Raw genomic sequence first — 18,083 nt, 5'->3', positions numbered from 1 at the left:
CTCTATCACTCCTCTGCCTCTCTCTCTCTCACTCTGCCTCTCTCTCTCACTCCTCTGCCTCACTCTCTCTCTCTCACTCTGTTTCTCTCTCACTCTGCCTCTCTCTCTCTCTGCTTCTCTCTCCCTCATGCTGCCTCTCTCTCATTCTGACTCTTTCTCTAACTCTGCCTCTCTCTCTCTCACTCTGCCTCTCTCTCTCACTCTGCCACTCTCTCTTTCTCACTCTGCCCATCTCTCTCTCTAACTCTGCCTCTCTCTCTCACTCTGCCTCTCTCTCTCTCACTCTGCCTCTATCTCTCTAACTCTACCTCTCTCTCTCACACTCTGCCTCTCTCTGCCTCTCTCTCACTCTGTCACTCTGCCTCTCTCGCTCTAACTCTGCCTCTCTCTCTCTCACTCTGCCTCTCTGTCTCTCTAACTCTGCCTCTCTCTCTCTCACTCTGCCTCTCTCTCTCTCACTTTGCCACTCTCTCTCTCTCACTCTGCCCCTCTCTCCCTCTAACTCTGCCTCTCTCTCACTCTGCCTCTCTCTCACTCACCCTGCCTCTCTCTCCCTCTCACTCTGCCTCTATCTCTCTAACTCTGCCTCTCTCTCTCACACTCTGCCTCTCTCTCTGCCTCTCTCTCACTCTGTCACTCTGACTCTCTCTCTCACTCTGCCTCTCCCTCACTCTGCCTCTGTCTCTCTCACTCTCTCTGCCTCTCTCTCTCACACTCTGCCTTTCTCTCTCTCACACTCTGCCTCTCTCTCTCTGCCTCTCCCTCTCTCTGCTTCACTCTGCCTCTCTCTCTTTCTCCCTCATTTTGCCTCTCTCTCTCTCTCTCTCTCACTCTGCCTCTCTCTCTGTCACTCTGGCTCTCTCTCTCCCACACTCTGCCTCTCTCTCTCTCACACACACACACACACACACACTCTGCCACGCTCTCTCCCTTTCTCTCTCTGCCTATCTCTCTCTTTCACTCTGTTTCCCTCTCTCTCTCACTCTTACTCTGTCTCTATCTTTCTCTCAGTCTGCCTCTCTCTTTCTCACTCTGCCTCTCTCTCTCTCACTCTGCCTCTCTCTCTCTCTCACTCTGCCTCTCTCTCTGTCACTCTGCCTCTCTCTCTTACCCTGCCTCTCTCTCTCTCACAGTCTACCTCTCACTCTCACTCTCTCTGTCTGTTTCCCTCTCACTCAGCCTCTCTCTCTCTCACTCTTCCTCTCTCTCTCTCACTCTGGCTCTCTCTCTCACACTTTTCCTCTCTCCCTCTCTCTCTCTCTCTCTCTCTCTGCCTCTCTCTGACTCTCCCTGCCTATCTCTCTTTCTCACTCTGCCTCTCTCTCTCTCACTCTGTCTCTCTCGCTCTGCTTCTCTCTCTCACTCTCTCTAGCTCTGTCTCTCTCTATTGCTCTCTCTCACTCTCTCTCTATCTGGTATTCCTGTGCTGATTGTTTCTTTTTTTTTCTAGATTGTACAAGGAATTGGCTCCACTACCCAACAGGAGCCACATATAGAGAGAACTGCAACCTGTGGTAAGGACGACTCACACTCATGCTTGTTTAGTGACTGTGCTGCGCTCGGGAGTTTCAATTTGTGTCTTTGCAAACTGTAGATTGTGCAATGAAAATATGGAATTTAGAATCATAGAGTGCTTACAGCACAGTAGGAGGCCATTTGGGCATTTGTTTCTGTGCTGGCACTCTGCAGGAGCAACTCAGTGAGTTCCACTCCCCTGTCCATTTTTTAAAAATTTGTTCATGGGATGTGGGCTTCGCTGGCTGGGCCTGCATTTATTGCCCATCCCTTGAGAAGGTGGTGGTGAGCTGCTGCCTTGAACTGCTGCTGTCCATGTGGTGTAGGTACACCCACAGTGCTGTTAGGGAGGGATTTCCAGGATTTTGACCCAGCGACTGAAGGAGCGGTGATATATTTCCAAGTCAGGATGTTAAGTGACTTGGAGGGGAACTTCCACATTGTGGTGTTCCCATCTATCTGCTGCCCTTGTCCTTCTAGATGGTAGTGGTCGAGGGTTTGGAAGGTGCTGTTTAAGGAGTCTTGATGAATTCCTGCAGTGCATCTTGTAGATGGTACACACTGCTGCTACTGTGCGTTGGTGGTGGAGGGAGTGAATGTTTGTGGATGAGGTGCTAATCAAGCGGGGCTGCTTTGTCCTGGATGGTGTCCAGCTTCTTGGCTCTTGTGGGAGCTCCATAGCCCAGCAAATTTAATTATTCCTCAGATAATTATCCAATTCCTATTAAAAGGCAGTTGACCCTGCCTCCACCACTTTCAGGCAGCGCATTCCAGAACTTAACTATTCGCTGCATTAAAAACATTTTTCCTCATGTTGCTATTGCTTCTTTTGCCAACTGTTAACACAATCTGTGCCTTCTGGTTCTCGATCCTTCCACCAATGCGGACAGTTTCTCTCCATCTGTCCAGACCCCTGAATATCTCCTCTCAGCCTTCTCTTCCCCAATGAGAACAGTCCCAGCTTCTCCAATCATTCTTTGCAACTGAAGTTCCTCATCCCTGGAACCATCCTCATGAATTTTTTCTGTACTCCCTCCAATGTCTTCACGTCCTCCCTAAAGTGTGGTGTCCAGAACTGGATGAATATGTCTGAAGTATGCAAAAGGGCATTGCAGTCTGATGGGTATGCAAATTAAGAACTTGTGATTTTATAGCAGCTTTCATGACCACAGTGTAGTCACTGTTTTACTGTAGGGAACATTGCATACAGCAAGCAACAATCTGAAAATGACCAGATCATATGACATTGGTTGAGTAATAATATTGACCAGAATATCAGGAACAGCTCCCCTGCACCCCCCACCGAACTGCCCCTCCCCCCTCTGAACTGCCCCTCCAGTAATGCCCCCTCAGTACTGCCCTCTCAATGCTCCTCCCTTAGTACTGCCCCCACAGCACTGCCCACTCAATACTGCCCCCGTGGCACTGACCCTCCAATGGTGCAACACTCCCTCTGTGATGACCCTCTGACAGTGCAGCTCCCCTTCAGTACTGCCCGCTTAATAGTACCCCCTTCAGTACTGTCCACTTCGTACTGCATATTCAGTTCTCCTCCTTCAGTACTGCCCCCTCAGTACTGCCCACTCAATACTGCCCCTGCAGTACTAACCCTCCAATGGTACAACACTCCCTGAGTACTGACCCTCCGACAGTGCTGCGCTCCTTCAGTACTGACCCTCCGACAGTGTAGCGCTCTGTCAGTACTGACCCTCCGACAATGCAGCACTCCCTCAGTACTGACCCTCTGACAGTGCAGCACTAGTACTGACCCTCCGACAGTGCAGCGTTCCTTCAGTACTGACCCTCTGACAGTGCAGCGCTCCTTTAGAGCTGCCCCTCAGTACTGACCCTCTGACAGTGCAGCACTCCCTCAGTCCTGACCCTCTGACAGTGCAGCGCTCCTTCAGTACTGACCCTGCGACAGTGCAGCGCTGTCAGTACTGACCCTCCCACAGTGCAGCATTCCCTCAGTACTGACCCTCCGACAGTGCAGCACTCCTTCAGTACTGACCCTCTGACAGTGCAGCATTCCCTCAGTATTGACCCTCCGACAGTGCAGCGCTCCTTCAGTACTGACCCTCTGACAGTGCAGCGCTCCCTCAGTACTGACCCTCTGACAGTGCAGTGCTCCTTTAGAGCTGCCCCCTCAGTACTGACTCTCCGAAAGTGCAGCACTCCCTCAGTCCTGACCCTCAGACAGTGCAGTACTCCCTCAGTACTGACCCTCTGACAGTGCAGTGCTCCTTTAGAGCTGCCTCCTCAGTACTGCCCACTCAATGCTGCCCCAGCAGTACCGACCCGCCAGTGGTGCAACACTCCCTTAGTGCCGGCCCTCCGACAGCGCGGTGCTGCCTCAGTACCAGACTGGAGTCTCTGGTCCTACCTGTTGATAAGACAATCTGCTGACAGGATATATCAAGCTTGTCTGTTTTGCACCATCCTCACACATCCACTGTGACTTGTCAACAAATGCTCTGTGACGACCATCATCCAAGTCCCCCCAGATCGATCCCTCTTTCTGTTGCCCTCCAGTTTGTCCCCAGGAGTGAATCTCTGTCGCTGTTCCGCTCTGATCAACAGGCTGAAATGCTGACATTTTCTTTTCTGCCTGACAATTTTTAAGAGTTCTTTTGCTTCTGCAACTTAAAGCAGCTCTTCATTTGTCTTATGCTCTGTATGTAGCATCTTAAGGACAAGAGTGTCAGCCTGGACTAGGTAGGAACTGAGGCCGCACCTCTTGACTCAGAGGTGAGAATGCTACCACTGAGACACACCTGAATCTGGAATATGTATCTCTGTGGGAGCAGTAAAACCTGACATTTGTCCTTTCCTGGACTCGAACTCAAGTTCTGTCGAAGGGTCATGAGGACTCGAAACGTCAACTCTTTTCTTCTCCGCCGATGCTGCCAGACCTGCTGAGTTTTTCCAGGTAATTCTGTTTTTGTTTTGGATTTCCAGCATCCGCAGTTTTTTTGTTTTTTTCTCTGTGTTTAATTGACTGCCACTGCTCTTCAAGAAATGCCTACCTCCTTGAAGAAGTTCTGTTCCTCTCTGCGACAAGATTTCCGGATTTCTCTGTTGCCTTGTTCACCTTCATTGCTTTCCATTTCTCTCCTAGTGTTTGACAAGGTGTTTACAACCACACCAACCCCCTCCACCTCTCTGTCTCTCTATCTCTCCGCCCCCCACACACACACCTTAAACCAGCTTATATTTCAGCTCTTTCCTGGACTCGAACTCAAGTTCTGTCGAAGGGTCATGAGGACTCGAAACGTCAACTCTTTTCTTCTCCGCCGATGCTGCCAGACCTGCTGAGTTTTTCCAGGTAATTCTGTTTTTGTTTTGGATTTCCAGCATCCGCAGTTTTTTTGTTTTTTTTTTTCTGACATTTGTCCTGTTCTTTTCTTGTAGTTTTGACAATGCTGCATTTAGGGAGAGTGGTAGGGAAGGGGATGAGCTAACTGCTGATTCGCTGGGCAGAGTGATTAGAGAGTGGGAGGGGAGGTCTTAGGGAGTGTTAGCAGATACTTTGTTCAGAGGGAGAATGTGACTAAAAGGAGATGGGATTGATTGAGAATAGACACAAGGGAGATCCTGGAAAAGTGTGATGGGAGACAGAGGAAGTGAGAGAGAGAGAGTCAGAGCAAGAGAGATTACCTTTGGAAGTCAACATTGTTTACAATTTCTGAACAGCCTGGAGGTGAGCAATGTAAATGTCAGAATACTGAGCCTTGTATAAGGAAGGGGATATATATTCAGAGGGGACACAGACAATAGCCATTGTTAGCTTGGTTCTGAATTGCAAACGAGGCCTCCCTTCACCCCTGTTGTTTTTATATTTTCACACTTGTCTCTTAGCAAACGTTTGATGGAAGGATTTGCAGGCTAACAGTCTGACAGGCCACAGTGTGAATTGTGCTGATGGGGGGGTTGGGGTGGGGGGGAGGTTGCTGCGGGGTTCATCTTATATGGGGGAAGGGGGCTTATGAGCACCCACACCCCTTTTGATGAGGAGGTTGGGGTCACCACATCCATCGGATGTGGGTATGTCTTAGATATCAACCCAGAATTTTGAACCGGAGCTACAGTCTCCTCTCACTGGGGCTATCTGGAGTGGGAGTCAATCCCGTTCAGAGACAGGAACATAACTGCTGAGGCAAAGATATGTTCCCAATTTATTCACTAACTTTCCTCCTTTAACTGATAATTTATTTAATTATTTTCCTTCGAGGAGTTTGATATTTGAAAGCCAGAGTCACGTTAGTCATGGCTTCTGCTGTTCTGCAGTTCAAGATGTAAATTCACACACTCCTGACCCCATTAACCTACATGCAGTATCCTATCATTGACATTTCCCCAGTCAATACATTTAGCTCCTCCCGTGGATCACCACCTCATCATGGTGGCAAGGCTTGTGTGCTCTGACAATCCCTTGAGCATTGCCATTGGGAGCTCCTTGCTCCTGGCTGAGCCACCCATGGTGCCAAGGTCAGGGAAGGACTCTGACTGAGTGCGGTCCAAAAGTCCTCAATGGCAGAACAGGCGAAGGAAGAATATGCATCTCGCCAGCTGTGAAGGTGGAAGAAGGCTGCAGAGACAAGGTGGCCCTGCATTGGTTGGACATATTGCTGAAATGTGATCATCAACCCATCAAGATTGTGTGGACAATGAAGGTGCAGAAGGTCTCCATGTTAAATAAAGCCATGGGCAGGCTTCTATCAGGGTCCATTTACCAAGTGTTGTAGCAATGGAGGATTGGTGACGGGGACAAGTCTGTGAACCTGGGAGTCCCTAAACAAAATGTGCAAACACACGACAGGTGCATGAAGGTCACTGGACACCTGTGTTGGAACAGAAGTCTCTTTGGGCAGCAGCATATGTGATTGAGCAGTCCTCTGTAGGGTACCATAAGACCATAAGACATAGGAGCAGAAATTAGGCCAATCGGCCCATCGAGTCTGCTCTGCCATTCAATCATGACTGATAAGTTTCTCAACCCCGTTCTCCCTCCTTCTCCCCATAACCCTTGATCCCCTTACCAATCAAGAACCTATCTATCTAGGTCTTAAGTACACTCAATGACCTGGCCTCCACAGCCTTCTGTGGGAATGAATTCCATAGATTCACTACTCTCTGGCTAAAGAAGTTTCTCCTCATTTCTGTTCCAAAAGGTCTTCCCTTTACTCTGAGGCTGTGCCCTCGGGTCCTAGTCTCTCCTACTAATGGAAACATCTTCCCCACGTCCACTCAATCCAGGCCTTTCAGTATTCTGTAAGTTTCAAGCAGATCCCCCTCATCCTTCTAAACTCCATCAAGTATAGACCCAGAGTCCTCAAACGTTCCTCATATGTTAAGCCTTTCGTACCTGGGATCATTCTCTTAAACCTCCTCTGGATCCTCTCTAGGGCCAGCACATCCTTCCTGAGATACAGGGCCCAAAATTGCTCACAATATTCTAAATGTGGTCTGACCAGAGCCTTATAAAGACTCAGCAGCACATCCCTGCTTTTATATTCTAGTCCTCTCGAAATAAATGCCAATATTGCATTTGCCTTCCTAACTACCGACTCAACCTGCAAGTTAACCTTTAGAGAGTCCTGGACTAGGACTCCCAGGTCCCTTTGCACTGCAGATTTCTGAATTCTCTCCCCATTTAGAAAATAGTCTATGCCTTGATTCTTCCTACCAAAGTGCATGACCTCACACTTCCCCATGTTGTATTCCATCTGCCACTTCTTTGCCCATTCTCCTAACCTGTCCAAATCCTTCTGCAGCCTTCCCACTTCCTCAATACTACCTGTCCCTCCACCTATCTTTGTATCACCTGCAAACTTAGCCAGGATGCCCTCAGTTTCCTCATCTAGATCATTAATGTATAAAGTGAAAAGTTGTGATCCCAACACTGACCCCTGTGGAACTCCACTAGTCATTGGCCTCCATCCTGAGAAGGTACCCCTTATCCCAACTCTCTACCTCCTGCCAGACAACCAATCTTCTATCCATGCTAGTACCTTGCCTCTAACACCATGGGCTCTTATCTTACTGAGCAGCCTCCTGTGCGGCACCTTGTCAAAGGCCTTCTGGAAGTCCAAGTAGATAACATCCATTAGCTCTCCTTTGTCTTCTATTCACCCCAAAGGAAGAGGGGGCAAGAAAAAATGCCTTAAAATAGGTTGTCCCATTTTCTCCTGGCTGGGGAATGACAATCTGCAGGATCACCATCTTTGTGGTTAAAGAAAGAAAACTTAAAATTTTGCAACTTGGAATGTTAGAACACGCATAGAGAATCTCAAGAGTGACTGTCCGGAAAGAACTGCAATCGTACCACATGAGCTATCGAGACTCCAAACTGACATCACTGCCCAACATAAAATCAAAACAGAAAATGCTGGAAAATCTCAGCAGGTCTGGCAGCATCTGTGGAGAGAGAAACAGAGATAACGTTTCAAGTTCATATGACTCTTCTTCAGAACCAAAGATTTGACATCACTACCCTCTGTGAGACCTGCCTTCCTGGGGAGGGGCAGCTGAAGTAACAAGAAGAGGTGTGGGATGGATACATCTTCTATTGGAAAGGAAAGGCTGACAGCGACCCTCATGTCCATGGAGTTGGTTTGCCATCTGGAATAGGATCATGGATGTCCTGCCAGAATTCCCCAATTGTATAAATGAGAAACTCATGACATTTCATCTGCAGCTCAGCCATAACCAATATCCCATCGTCATCAGCACTTATGCCCTGACCCTCGATTTGGATGAAGACGTTAAGGAAAAGTTCTATTCTGACCTTGATGAATCCTCACTGCCATCCCAAAAGAAGAAAAGACCGTCCTTCTGAGGGACTTTAATGCCAGGGTTGACCTTGACGCCAATGTCTGGAGTGGAACCATTGGGAAAAATGAGCGGGGAAAAGCCAATACAATTGGCATCCTCCTCCTGACAAAGTGAGCTCAGCACGGCCTCATTCTAACAAACACCCTCTGCCACCAGATTGACTCACTATACATCCAATTCAATTCCGGAACATTGGGATCAAATAAAGTACTAGACTCCAGTGTCCAGACATTGGGTTTGAGCGTTGTTACTAGGATTGGCTCGACAATGTGGCCTCCTAGAACAAAAAAACAAGCAGCCTTCATTGCCTAATGGAACAACCCAAGGTCACAAGTCAAAAAGGCAGCATTGCAGCAGCTCAAGGTTAACACCCAAAGACAAATGCGGAAGATAGTGGATATGTGGTGGGGAGAGAGAGCCTGAGAGATCCAACAAAATGCTGACAATTGTGACATGCAATCTATTGTATCTATTAGACCAAGATCAAATGGACAAAACCCCCTTTGCTCTCAGGATGGTGTTTCTGTTCTTAGGGATGGCTATGCCCATGTATAAATGCTTGAAAGAACATTTTCAACACCACCTCAACCATGAATCCACAGTGACAGCACATACTCTCCAGGCTATCCCCCAGTGCCCTGTGGTTGAATCCATGGGTGAACCACCATCCATGGAAAAGCTGGAATAAGCAATCAAACGGTTAAAAGAATGACAGAGCCTGCAGCCCCATTGGTATTCCAGCTGGTGGGCTCCATATACTCATCCCACAGATCTGGGAGGGAAAAGAACACTGACCCCTGACTTCAGGAATGCGACACTTGTAACTATCTTCACAAAGGGAGATGAATTACGCTGTGGGAACTGGAGGTATTTCCCTCTCGTCCACAGCAGGAAAATCCTGACACACATTCTCCTGAATCACCTACTTCCTGTGGCTGAGGAAATCCTCCCAGAGACACAGTGAGGCTTTCGACCTTCCAGAGTAACCTCTGACATGGTCTTTGTTGCCAGTCAAATCCAAGAGGAATGTCAAGAACATGAGCAGGAACTCTTCATTGTGTTCATCAACCTGAGCAAAGTGTTTGAGTCAGTAAATCACCAGGCCTGTGGATTGTACTCTGGACATCTAAGAAACATCATCAATCGGGCAACTTCTTCATGACGATATGACTACATCTGTCCTGAGTGGGACATCCAAAACTGACGGCTTCAAAATCCAGACCGGGCTTAAGCAAGGCTGTGTGAAGGCCCTCAAACTATTTACAATCCACCCAACGGTGACTATTCACCTCATTAAAAATCAACTTCCCTCTGGTGTCAGTATTAAATATCATCTAGGTGGACTATTCTTTAACCTCAGTCGCCTCCGTACCAAAACTAAACTGGCCACCGCAGACACACATGATCTATAGTTTGCAGATGACTGCAGTGTCGTTGCTCACCCTGCACCAGGTTGTCAAGCCACTCTCGATCTCCTCAATTCTGCATACAAGAAACTCAGCCTGTCCTTGAATGTTGCCAAAACAAACTCATATCAACCCACACCTGGTCAACCAAATATTCCACCTCCCATATATGTCAGAGGAGAGATTCTGGAACATATTGAGTACTTCCCATACCTTGGCAGCTACTGCTTTCAAAAAGCCACCATTGACGAGGAGATCCAAGTCCGGATCAGCTCAGCCTTCCACAAACGACAGCAGAGAATGTCCTTCAAATCAGCTTCAGGCAAAACTCCAGCAAAATCAGCTATGATGACATTGTGTCCAAATAGCAGAAAACTGTCTCCCCTTCCAGGTTCTGTTTTCTCCACTGTCAAATTAGAAAGGGCACCTGGGTGCCCTCGGGTTGGCATGGACAAGATGAGCCAAATGGCCTCCTTCTGTGCTGTAACTTTTCTATGGTTCTACATGGCCAATGTCCCAGGCAGGACAAAGAAGACACTTTATAGACACTCTGAAACTCTCCTTGAAACATGCAGCATTCACATGAATGGCTGAAGGAGCTTGCAATCAGTCATTCAAAATGTCAACAACTTGTCCATCAAGCCACATTATGCTTTGAACAACAATGTCTTAATGATGATGCAGAGCAGCAGCAGAGAAAGAAAGAAAAGGAAATGAACCATGCACTCCAGATCCCACTACCTCGTAGGTGAAACATGAGCAAGGAAACCTCCTGCTGATTACCACGTAACGCCCTTCCTCAGCTGATGAATCAGTGCTCCTCCATGTTGAACACCACTTGGAGGAAGCACTGAGGGTGGCAAGGGCTCAGAATGTATTCTGGGTGGGGGATTTCAATGTCTATCTCCAAGTGTGGCTCGGTAGCACCACTAGTGACTGAGCTGGCTGAGTCCTAAATGACATACTGCTAGACTGGATCTGTGGCAGGTGGTGAGGGAACCAACAAGAGGGAAAAACATACTTGACCTCATTCTCACCAACCTGCCTGCCACAGATGCATCTGTCCGTGACTGTTCTGTTAGGAGTGACCACCGCACAGTCCTTGTGGAGATGAAGTCCTGTCTTCACATTGAGGATACCCTCCATGTTGTGTGGCACTATCACCATGCTAAATAGGATAGATTTCAAACAGATCTATCAACTCAAGACTGGGCACCCATAAGGTGATGTGGACCATCAGCAGCAGAAGAATTACACTCAAGCACAATCTGTAACCTCATGGCCCGACACTCTACCATTACCATCAAGCCAGGGGATCAACCCTGGTTCAATGAAGAGTGTAGGAGGGCATGCCAGGAGCAGCACCAGACATACCTAAAAATGAGGTGTCAACCTGGTGAAGCTATAACACAGGACTACTTGCATGCCAAACAGTATATGCAGCAAGTGATAGACAGAACTGAGTGATTCCAGAACCAATGGATCAGATCTAGGCTCTGCAGTTCTGCCACATCCAGTTGTGAATGGTGATGGACAATTAAACAACTCACTGGACGAGGAGCCTCCACAAATATCTCCATCCTCAATGATGAAGGAGCCCAGCACAGCAGTGCAAAAGACAGGGTGAAGCATTTGCAACAATCTTCAGCCAGAAGTGCCGAGTGAATGATTCATCTTGGCCTCAAAGATGCCAGTCTCCAGCCAATTTGATTCACTCTATGTGATATCAAAAAACAGCTGAAGGCACTGGATACTACAAAGGCTATGGGCCCTGACAATATTCCGGTAATAGTACTGAAGATTTGTACTCCAGAACTTGCTGTGCCCTGGCCAGAATCTGAACTGGACTAGCCATAAAAATACTGTGGCAACAAGAGCAGGTCAGAGGCTAGGAATCCTGCGGCGAGTAACTCACCTCCTGACTCCCCAAAGCTTGTCCACCTATAAGGCACAAGTCATGAGTGTGATGGAATACTCCCCACTTGCCTGGATGAGTGCAGCTCCAACAACACTGAAGAAGCTGGACACCAATCAGGACAAAGCAGCCCACTTGATTGGCACCACATCCACAAACATTCACTCCCTCCACCGCCAGTGCACAGTAGCAGCAGTGTGTACCATCTACATGATGCACTGCAGACACTCACCAAGGCTCCTTAGACAGCACCTTCCAAACCCATGACTAATACCATCTAGAAGGACAAGGGCAACGGATTCATGGGAACACCACCACCTGGAAGTTCCCGTCCAAGTCACTCATCATCCTGACTTGGAAATATATCTCTGTTCCTTCACTGTTACTGGGTCAAAATCCTGGAACTCCCTCCCTAACAGCACTGTGGGTGTACCAACACAACATGGACTGCAGCGGTTCAAGAAGGCAGCTCACCACCATCTTCTCAAGGGCAATTAGGGATGGGCATTAAATGCTGGCCTAGTCAGCGAAGCCCACATCTCATGAATAAATTAGAAAACGTCATTCCCATTTTGTCCAAAGATCTATGTGTTGAGGATGGCCCTGTTCAATCAGACGAAGACCCCTGGCAGAAACCTCTGACCCTGAGTAGTCGCCATTATTCGAGATGAGAGACAGCCACAGATGACATTTGGCAGCACCAGTTTTGTCTGGTACATTAGACACAATCTAATGGCAGCCACCCCTACAACCAAGAGCAGCTCAGATATACACACAGTGCGCTATACACTGCCATTGTTGTTTATAAACTGTTCTTTTTGTGATATCAGATTATTGCAACTGTTGGCGTTTGATAGAGCTTTTTTTTACCTTTTTTTAACCCTTTCACCTTTATCCTTGCCCATGTTTGGCATGATGCCATGAGACTTCATGGCATCCTGATTTGATGTTGAGGACTCCCAGGGCAACTCCCTCCCACATACCACTGTGCCACCACCCAGTGGAACAGGGCATATCCAGGGATGGTGATGGTGGCATCTGGGGCATTATCTGTAAGGTATGATTATGACTCTGTCAGGCTGTTGCTTGACTGTGAGACAGCTCTCTCGCTTTTGGCACAAGCCCCTAGATGTTAGTAAGGAGGACATTGCAGGGTTGACAGGGCTGAGTTTGCCTTGTGATTCTGGTGCCATTTGAACCTGTGTCCCCAGAGTATTAGCCAGGCCCTCTAGATTACTAGACCGGTGATATTACCATCTCCCCTACAGAGCATGACAGAGCTTTTAGAAGTGAATCCCAGTGACAATCTCTAGGAATTTTTGGCCAGCATTAGATCAGAGGGCAGAATTTTACCGTCCCGTTTCAGTGGGGACAGGGCTGTAAAATGCGGCGAGACATTCTAAATCCCATTGACTTCAGCGGGATTGTAAAATCCGCTGCTGTAAAATTCTGCCCAAAGAGTTTATTTCTCCTGTCTGGGTCAGAAACTGATGCTTGCAGCCTGCTCCTTGTGCAAGTACCAAAGAGTTGGCACCTATTGCTTCCAATTTGCCCTCACAGATAATGCTCTGCGTGCCTCAGAATGATCTCTGTTCAAAGCTGCACTTTTAAATATCCTCAGCTGCAGTCTAAAGGCAAGTGTGTGCTTTTCCAAAAGCAACAATAAATATTTGGTGCTAGTGCAGAGAAACAGTCACCATAACATGTTCCGGACAGCAAAGCGGCAGGAGTTTCACCAGGGCAGGTGCCTTAACACATCATTGTGGGTGGAGTTAATTTTGGCTTGGTATGGATAACAGGGTCTCATTAGAAAGATTATTGTTCCATAGAATACTCAAATTGTGAAAATTAAAAGTGGAAGTGTGTATTATGAGGAGCGCTGGAAGCCATTTGAATTTTAGGAGCTATCAAAGATGCCAAGGCACTGCTTCTTCTGTTCTCAAAAGTTGGCTGCTCTGTTGTACTGGTGATGCCACTTATCCATTGTGAATGACATATGTATAGGAGCTGGCAATGAGACACACATGGGTGTACAGTACCTGACTATGAAACCAAAGATGTTTACAGCACTGAAGCAGGCCATTCAGCTCATTGTGTCTGTGCTGGCTCTTTAACCATAATGATACATTCAGTCGTGTAAGAAGGCTATTTGACTGTGGAGACACAATGCCTGCTAAATCCATCCTATCTCAAGATGGACCCAGGGTTTGGTAATTAGCAGCAGTAGATAGCTGGCCTCACATTTCGCCACCTGCCCATCCCCTCTACCCATCCCCATCAATGCCAACTTTAGGCCCTGATCTTGCCCTTGTTGACACTGGGACCAATCCAAATGGGACAGCATCTTGACCCAGTCAACATGAGGGAACTTGAATAAGATCTGTGTGTATAAATGTGGCCCCCAGGCTGCTTTTTCAGCAAATTGGAGGTTTTGTTTTTCCCATGGGCGGGATTTTCCACACCCGCCCGCCGCCGGGATCTTCCGGGCCTGTCGCAAGTCGATGGGCTTTTGGCTGGGGCACCGCCTGGCCTGGGACGGGGCCGGAAAATCCCGCCAATGTTGCAAAACTGATTGTTTAATTTGTAGCAATAATGGTTTTCATTTTCTTCACCGTCTTATCAATTACTCTCAGTTCAAGGTCAGTAACCAACACATTGTTCCTCGCCTGTGAAAGCTCCAGTTAACTGTTGCGAGCTGAGGAAAGGTTGTGTCGCTCATGCTGTGTCATTTTGAGCTCAGGTTTCTGTGGCTGTCTAAAGGGAATTGAGTAATTAGATGGGGGTGAAGATTTGCAGGGCTGAGGGAAAAGGTGGGCGAGCGGGACTCGATGAATTACACTTGCAGAGAGCTGGCACGGACTCAACTGGCTGAATGGCCTCCTGTACTGTAACTGTTGTATGATTCTATGAGCTGTACTAATAAAATTAGAATGATACAGTACAGAAGGAGGCCATTCAGTCCATCGTACCTGTACCAGCTCTTTGAAAGATCTAACCAATTAGTCACCCTCAGCCAACCTTTCCCCGTAGCCCTGGAGGTTTCTCCTTTTCAAGTATTTACCCAGTTCCTTTTTGTAAGTTCCTATTGAATCTGTTTCCACTGTCCTCCCTGGCAGTGAATTCCAGATCACAATAACTCACTGTATAAAAGGAAAATCTCCATGTCACATCTGATTCACTTGCCAATCACCTGAAACCTGTCTCTGGCGACTGATCCTTTTGCTGCTGGAACTGGTTTCTTGTTATTTATGGTCCATCAAAACCTTTCATGATTTTGGAAACTTCTATTTAATCTCCTCCTAACCTTCTCGGATCCAAAGAGAACAACCCCAGCTTTTCCCGTCACTCCACATAACTGAAGTCCTTCATCCCTGAGGGACCATTCTAGAGAATCGCTTTGGTATTTTTCCAGTTGATCATTTTACTGGTGTGTCCCTGTTGGAACAAAATAAGCAGCAGAAGCTGTAATTCCCAGGGATTAACCTTAAAAAAATCTTTGTAAGAAAACACCCACTCAACTCAGGGGAACGTTGTGGGAATTCAGCTGCATCATGAAATATTTCCAAAAATTGTTCAGTGCAGCCCTCTCTAGAGAGCTACTAGTTGTTGGCCCATAATGTTGCATTGCATCCTTTGGACCATTGTGATTCCAGATTCCACATCTTGTCCATGTGCTGCAGTGTCCTTGATACTGGAATCCTCTGAGGTTTGACAGAGGAAATTTAAATCCTCCTTTCTGTAATCCTGCTATAAAGGGAAAAGGTGGGGCAAACAAACCCAGAGCACCCTGGATGACAAAAGTGATGGAGGTTAAGATGAAGAAGAAAAGGGTGCTTATGACAGATGTCAGATGGGTAATACAACCAAGAACCGGGCTAAATGTACAAAGTTCAGCGGGGAAGTGAAAAAGCAAAGAAGAGAAGAGGGAGTATGAAAATAGACTGACAGTGAGTGTTAAAGGGAATCCAAAAGTCTTCTATCAACTTACAAATAGTAAATGGATTGTAAAAAGGGGAGTGTGTCTGATTAGGGACCAAAAAGGAGATCTAAGCACAGAGGCAGAGGGCATGGGCTGCTCTGCTTCTCTCTGTACCAAGGAAGAAGATGCTGCAGTGGTCATGGTGAAAGAAGACGTAATTCAGATGCTAGATGGGCGTAAAATTGATAAGGGGGAGGTATTGGAGAAGTTATTTGTACTTAAAGTAGTTAATGCACCAGGACCGGATGGGATGCATCCAAGGATACTGAGCGAAGTGAAAATGGAAATTGCGGAGGCACTGGCCATAATTTTCCAGTCTCCCTTAGACTTGGGTAGTGCCAGAGGACTGGAGAATTGTTACATCCTTGTTCAAAAAAGGGTGTAAAGATAAGGCCAGCAACTTCAGATCAGTCTCGGTGGTGGGGAAGGTTCTAGAAATGATAATTTGGGACAAAATTAATGGTAACTTGGGCAAATGCAAGCTAATTAAGGAAAACCAGCATGGATTTGTTGAGGGCAAATCATGTTTAACTAACTTGCTGGAGTTTTTTGATGAGGTAACTTAGAAGGTTCATGAGGGTAATACTGTTGATTTCCAATAGGCATTTGATACAATGCCACACAACAAACTTTTGAGAAAAGCTAGACATCATGGAATAAAAGAGGCAGTAACAGCATAGATATGGAATTGGCTGAGTGACAGGAAATAGTAAGTAGTGGTTAGTGGATGTTTTTCGGACTGGAGGAAGATTTGTAATGGATTTCCCAGGGGTCAGTGTTGGGACCCTTACTTTTCCTGATATATATTAATAGACACGTAGACACATAGAAACCAGGAGCAGGAGTAGGCCATTTGGCCCTTCAAACCTGCTCCGCTACTCATTATGATTATGGCTGATCCTCTATCTCAGCGCCATATTCCCACTTTCTCTCCATACCCCTTGATGCCCCAATATCCAAAAAATTATCAATTTCTTTCTTGAATATACTCAGTGACCCGGCCACCACAGACTTCTTTGGTAGAGAATTCTACAGGTTGACCACCCTCTGAGTGAAGAGATGTTTCCTCATCTCAGTCCTCAATGGCCTGCCCCGTATTCTGAGACTGTGGCCTCTGGTTCTAGACTCCCCAGCCAGGGGAAACATCCTCCCTGCATCCAGTCTGTCTAGCCCTGTTAGAATTTTATACGTTTCAATCTAATCCCCTCTCATTCTTCTAAACTCTGGTGAACACAGGCCCAGTTGAACCGATTTCTCCTCATACAACATTCCTGCCATCCCCGGTGTCAGCCTAGTGAACTTTTGCTGCACTCCCTCTATGGCGAGTATATCCTTTCTTAGGTAGGGAAACCAAAACTGCAAGTAATACTCCAGGTGTGGTCTAACCAAGGCCTTGTATAACTGCAGTAAGACATCACTATTTCTGAACTCAAATCCTCATGCAATGAAGGCCAACATACCATTTGCCTTCCTATTTGTTGCTGCACCTGTTCTGGTGAAGAGTCATACGGACTCGAAATGTTGACTGTATTCCTCTCCGCAAATGCTGTCAGACCTGATGAGTTTTTCCAGGTATTTTTGTTTTTGTTGCCTATTTACTTTCATTGACTGGTGTACAAAGACACCCAGATCCCTTTGTACATCCACATTTCCCAATACATCACCATTTAAATATTACTCTGCCTTTCTGCTTTTCACACTGAAGTGTATAACTTCACATTTATCCACGTTATACTGCATCTCCCATGTGTTTGCCCACACACACAACTTTTCTAAATCGCCTTGAAGCCTCCTTGCATCCTCCTCATAACTCACAACTCTGCCCAGTTTTGTGTCATCAGCAAACTTGGAAATATTGCATTTGGTTTCCTCATCCAAATCATTTATATATATCATGAATAGCTGGGGCCCAAGCACTGATCCCTGCAGGACCCCACTAGTCACCGCCTGCCACCCGGCAAAAGACCCATTTATTCCCACTCTCTGTTTCTGGTCTGTCAGCCAATTCTCAATCCATGACCAATTCCCAATAATGAACCAACGTAATGGTCTTAGTGTACAGGGCACAATTTCAAAATTTGCGGACAATACAAAACTTGGAAGTGTTGTGAACTGTGAGGATGATCATGTAGAACTTCAAAAAAACATAGACAAGTTGGCGGATTGGGCAGACAAGTGGCAGATGGAATTTAATGCAGTGAAGTATGTAGTGATTCATTTTGGTAGGGAGAACATGGAGAGACAATGTAAAATGAAGGGTACAACTCTAAAGGATGTGCAGGAGCAGAGGGACCTGGGTATAAATGTGCATAAATCATTGAAGGTGGCAGGACAGGTTGAGAGACCAGTTAACAAAGCATAGTATGCTAGGTTTTATTAATTGATACACAGAATACAAAAGCAAGGAAGTTATGATGAACCTGTATAAGACATT

General features: G+C 46.8%; 1 protein-coding gene across 1 annotated transcript in view; it reads left to right on the top strand.

The window, feature by feature from the left end:
• Positions 1–18,083, top strand: part of tinagl1 (tubulointerstitial nephritis antigen-like 1) — a 200,386-nt gene that overhangs the window by 28,338 nt on the left and 153,965 nt on the right. The window contains exon 3 of the mRNA XM_041212103.1: positions 1,451–1,514. Within this exon, the coding sequence (XP_041068037.1) occupies positions 1,451–1,514 (64 nt within the window). The remainder of the gene's footprint in view (positions 1–1,450; positions 1,515–18,083) is intronic.

Source organism: Carcharodon carcharias, chromosome 19, assembly GCF_017639515.1.
Source record: "Carcharodon carcharias isolate sCarCar2 chromosome 19, sCarCar2.pri, whole genome shotgun sequence".
Taxonomy (NCBI): domain Eukaryota; kingdom Metazoa; phylum Chordata; class Chondrichthyes; order Lamniformes; family Lamnidae; genus Carcharodon; species Carcharodon carcharias.
This window is presented reverse-complemented; position numbering and strand designations above follow the sequence as displayed.